Raw genomic sequence first — 1,370 nt, forward strand, 5'->3', positions numbered from 1 at the left:
AAAATGTTTAAATTTTTTATATCGATAGTGTATATAACTTAAATTCCATTAAAAACGTGCATGCATGATCACATAGAATATATGTTCTTCCAACTTGCCCTTTATATGTGGAACAAAATAGTAGTAGTAGGATCTTTTTTTTCAAAGCATCTAAATAAAGCTCACAATCTTTTAAAAGGTTCTTTTCTTTATTCATTTATAACTATAAATAGACTCACCATGCCCACCCCTATTTTCAAGCAACCTAGCCTGTCTATCTTTGAGCTTGTGAAATAAAAATCCTTTTATTTCTCTAGCTCTTTTTTTGGCTAGTTGCTTCATCTAATTTTTGTCAAAAATAATATGGACAAGGTACAAAGAATGACTAGAGAACATGGAGTGTTGATTTTTAGCAAGAGTACATGTTGTTTGAGTTATGCAGTGAGTATATTATTTCAAGATCTTGGTGTAATTCCATATGTTTGTGAAATTGATCTTGAGTCTGATGGAAAAGAAATGGAAAAGGCCCTAATAAGGATGGGTGTCAATAGTTCATTCATGTTTCCTGTTGTTTTTATTGGGGGGCTATTGGTTGGTTCTACTAATGAAGTCATGTCACTTCATCTCCAAGGCTCACTTATTAAACTTATCAAGCCTTACATATCTGTTTTAAAAAGCAATTAAGACCCCCCCCCCCCCTCTCGGAAGCTACTTGAATAGCAGGCAGCACATGTCCTGGTTCTGGTTCTAGCTGATCCTTCCCATTGTTCCAGGAGGACACCCCACACCTCACCCCTATTTCAAGAAAAGTTTGACATTAATATTAATTAGTACTAGTAGTACTACTAGGAACAATAAATAAATTGTTGAGTTGAAGAAGTTGTAGTATGAAAATGTTATGTAATTGTTGTGAAGATGTGTGTGCCCTAGTTCAAATTATTAAAGAATGTATTCTCATTTGTATCTCAATTAATGGAAGTTAGTATTATTACTTAAGTTTAATTTGTTCTTTTTCCCTTTCTGTGGAGGATCAACATGTTTGGAGAATTCTTCACTTTACAAATGGGGAAAACAATGAAACTAAATATCGAGAGAACTGATTTTGTAGGTCATTTACAAATTGTTTTTTTTTAAATAAAGTCTTCATTGTTTTACAAGAGATCTGAAAAAAATATTTTCTTTGTTCAATTTTTAAATGTCCAAGAGATGTCATTTCCTCATAAATAAATTATTATGTCAATAGACAATACAATATATTATGTACGAGTAATTGAAAGAGTATTATCTCTAACAATTTCAACTTTTAAATGCGAAGGTTACATTGTTCAATAGAGTGTTAGAGTAGAGCGAGAGATATTTGTTTTTATATATAAGAGATCTGAAAAGACTAT

General features: G+C 31.5%; 1 protein-coding gene across 1 annotated transcript; it reads left to right on the forward strand.

The window, feature by feature from the left end:
• Positions 1–253: 253 nt before the first annotated feature.
• On the forward strand, positions 254–975 carry LOC125871810 (monothiol glutaredoxin-S11-like). The gene has a single exon (XM_049552487.1). The coding sequence runs from the start codon at positions 343–345 to the stop codon at positions 661–663; it is 321 nt and encodes a 106-aa protein (XP_049408444.1). The 5' UTR covers positions 254–342; the 3' UTR covers positions 664–975.
• Positions 976–1,370: the final 395 nt, after the last annotated feature.

The sequence above is a fragment of the Solanum stenotomum genome, chromosome 7, assembly GCF_019186545.1.
Source record: "Solanum stenotomum isolate F172 chromosome 7, ASM1918654v1, whole genome shotgun sequence".
NCBI lineage: Eukaryota > Viridiplantae > Streptophyta > Magnoliopsida > Solanales > Solanaceae > Solanum > Solanum stenotomum.

Bases quoted from the DNA above. Each gene is read 5' to 3' on its own strand.
- LOC125871810 (XM_049552487.1), top strand. From the start codon at position 343: ATGGACAAGGTACAAAGAATGACTAGAGAACATGGAGTGTTGATTTTT.